Source organism: Merops nubicus, unplaced genomic scaffold (genome assembly GCF_000691845.1).
Source record: "Merops nubicus isolate BGI_N331 unplaced genomic scaffold, ASM69184v1 scaffold44800, whole genome shotgun sequence".
Lineage (NCBI taxonomy): Eukaryota > Metazoa > Chordata > Aves > Coraciiformes > Meropidae > Merops > Merops nubicus.
Window position 1 is genome coordinate 265 of NW_008584356.1, and position 2,783 is coordinate 3,047.

General features: G+C 58.8%; 1 protein-coding gene across 1 annotated transcript; it reads left to right on the top strand.

The window, feature by feature from the left end:
* Positions 1-10: 10 nt before the first annotated feature.
* On the top strand, positions 11-2,744 carry BUD13 (BUD13 homolog (S. cerevisiae); the record flags this gene model as incomplete). Its single annotated transcript, XM_008943854.1, has 6 exons — positions 11-148; positions 494-602; positions 1,033-1,171; positions 1,506-1,690; positions 2,021-2,102; positions 2,651-2,744. Coding segments are annotated over 6 exons (747 nt in total), but the record flags the coding sequence as incomplete, so codon positions are not given.
* Positions 2,745-2,783: the final 39 nt, after the last annotated feature.

Below are 2,783 nucleotides of genomic sequence, written 5' to 3' on the forward strand. Positions count from 1 at the left end.
CTCCCCAAAGCGGGACCAGAGCAGATCCCCAGACTCTGATCTGTCTCCTCCACGGCGGACGCTGACGGGAAAAGATGGGCACAGGTCAAGGAGTCCCCCTGACCTCTCTCCTCATCGTCCCAGCGACACGAGGGGATCGCCCAAAAAGGTAAATGTTTCACCTTCCTCTTCAACCTGCTTCCTGTCGTCGACGGAAAAGTGCAAAAGCCTGATGACTCTCAAGCTGCAGAGTAGAAATGTCCCATACCTTGTGTATGGAGCTGTGCCAGACCCTCTGCTTGCAGCAGGAGGTGAGGGGAGAGGAACTCTGCCCCAGGCAGCTCCCTTGCTGCAGTTCTGGGGAGGTCGTTGGCGAGGGTGCCAGCACAGTGGGTTTGTGACCTGGCTGTGCATGCTGACACGTCTCTCCTGGTCCTGGGATATCCCCTCCTTTGCCTCTGGATCGCTGGGCATCTCTTGGCTGCAGGAGATGTGATTTTTGCTGGATTTGCAGGCGAACGTGGTGGTATCGGGGGTCAAAGCTGGCTTGGTGTCAGCCGACGTGCTGCGGAAGGAAAAGCAGGAGCTGAGGAGGCAAGAAAGGAGTAACAAGCAATTGGAAGGTAAGGGTGGGAAAGGATGGCAGGGGCATCAGCTGGCTTTGCCCTCGCTGTGTTCGACTGCCTGGTGGTGCAGAGCACCCCTGCAGAGCAGCGCCTAGGCGTGCTGCAGGATTCCCAGCACAGGCTCACGGTGCCTCTGAAAGAAAAGACTATCTGATAAACAAGAGATGTCAGTATACTTGTAGTGAGGGGAGAGGTGTCTTCTCCTTCTGCAAGTCTGAACTTAGAGTCTGATACTTGGAGAGCTCAGTGTGCATGCGTGGCCATGCGGGGCAGCAGCTAACAGCGGGAGCTGCGGTCCTGCCTGCTTTTGAATGATGGGTTCTTTCAAAAGCTCCTTTCAAAGAAAGGAATGTGGAAACAAGCCACTGAACTGTCTGAGACAGCAAAGTGTTCCAAAACACGTGACTTGATGCATCTGCTCCCTCAGAGGAGTCCCGACACTCCAAGACCGTCTTCCGAGACAAGTCTGGGCGCAGGAGGGACCTGGCGCAGGAGCAGCTGGAGCAGCAGCAGCGAGCCGCGGCCGAGGCCGAGCGAGACGAGCAGTATGCCCGCTGGGGCAGGGGGTAAGGGCCAAGGGCTCCCTCTCCTGTGTGCCCCGGGGCCTCGCCTGGCAGCTCTTCAGCCCACCTGGCTCCTTGCTCTTAGCCCGGTTCTGGCACTGCTTCCAGCAGTGGCGTCGGTGCATAGTCACTTGGCTCCGAGCTGGAGCCTGGGGCTGGCCGAGCACGTGCTCCACGTGTCTCAGAGACCCCCTGGGTTGTCCCTGCCACCACTGGCTGTGCCGTGGGAGCACTGTGCACGTGGTGGAGGTTCCAGGCTGCAACCAGTGCTGTCATGGGAGCAGCTTACAGGGAGCGGTTGTGTGGTGTCACAGTGAATGCTTGGGTCTGCTTCCAGGCTGGCGCAGGGCAGGCAACAGCAGCAGAACGTGGAAGATGCAATAAAGGAGATGCAGAAGCCCTTGGCTCGTTACATTGACGACCAGGATCTGGATCAAATGCTGCGGGAACGAGAGAGAGAAGGGGACCCCATGGCTGACTTCATCAAAAAACGGAAGGCCAAAGAGAGCAAAGAAAAGAAAGGTTTGGATGCTGACTGATGCCTGTGTGTGGTTTAAGGCTGAAAAGCAGCTGCTGTTAAAGCCCAAGGCCGCTCGGCCCAAGACAGGCCTTGCCTGGTGTTGGGGTGGCAGCAGTGCTTGCTGCCACGGCCTGGCACCAGCAACAGCTGCTGCTGGGGTTAGTCTGGAGAGCAGAACCTGGGCTCCACAGGCTCCAGGTCGTGGATGTGTATTCTCAGGGCTTTGCCCCATGGCACCCTGAGCACTGTGCCCCAGTGTCCGGCTGGGGCTGGTGGCAAGGGGCCTGCACTGACCAAGCACTGACCAGCTTTGTCACTCTTTCTGTTCCTAGAAAAGCCTCGGTACAAGGGACCAGCACCCCCGCTCAACAGGTTTAACATACAGCCCGGGCATCGCTGGGATGGTGTGGACAGGTACAGGTTCTGGAGTCGCTGGGGGGTCAGATAACAGCACAAATAAAGGAGCTTTGGCTGTGCAGAGCGCAAGCGTGAAGCTGCCAGGCTCTTGGGCAGTGAGCTTGTGGATGCTGGTAATGCTGAACACGCTGGGTACGGGGGGGGGATGAGCGTGAGCGTGTCTGGGACAGCAGGGAGTGAGGCTGGCACTGCTGGCGTGCACAGCGTCCCAGATGCTGGCTTGCTAACTGCAGGTGGAGGGGCAGCTCAGCCAGAGCAGTGCAAAACTCGTGGTGCCTGTAGAAAGCACCACTGCTTCAGAAAGGCTGCTGTGCAGCACCCCACGGTCCCGGTATCGCGTTGTAGGTCCAACGGGTTCGAGCAGCGGCTCTTTGAGAGGCGGCTGGCACTGCTGGCGTGCACAGCGTCCCAGATGCTGGCTTGCTAACTGCAGGTGGAGGGGCAGCTCAGCCAGAGCAGTGCAAAACTCGTGGTGCCTGTAGAAAGCACCACTGCTTCAGAAAGGCTGCTGTGCAGCACCCCACGGTCCCGGTATCGCGTTGTAGGTCCAACGGGTTCGAGCAGCGGCTCTTTGAGAGGCTCGCCAACAAGAAGGCGATGCAGGAGGTGATGTACAAGTGGAGCGTGGAGGACATGTAGAGGAGCTGAAGGACCTCGCCGAGAGCGCCCGGGACGGAC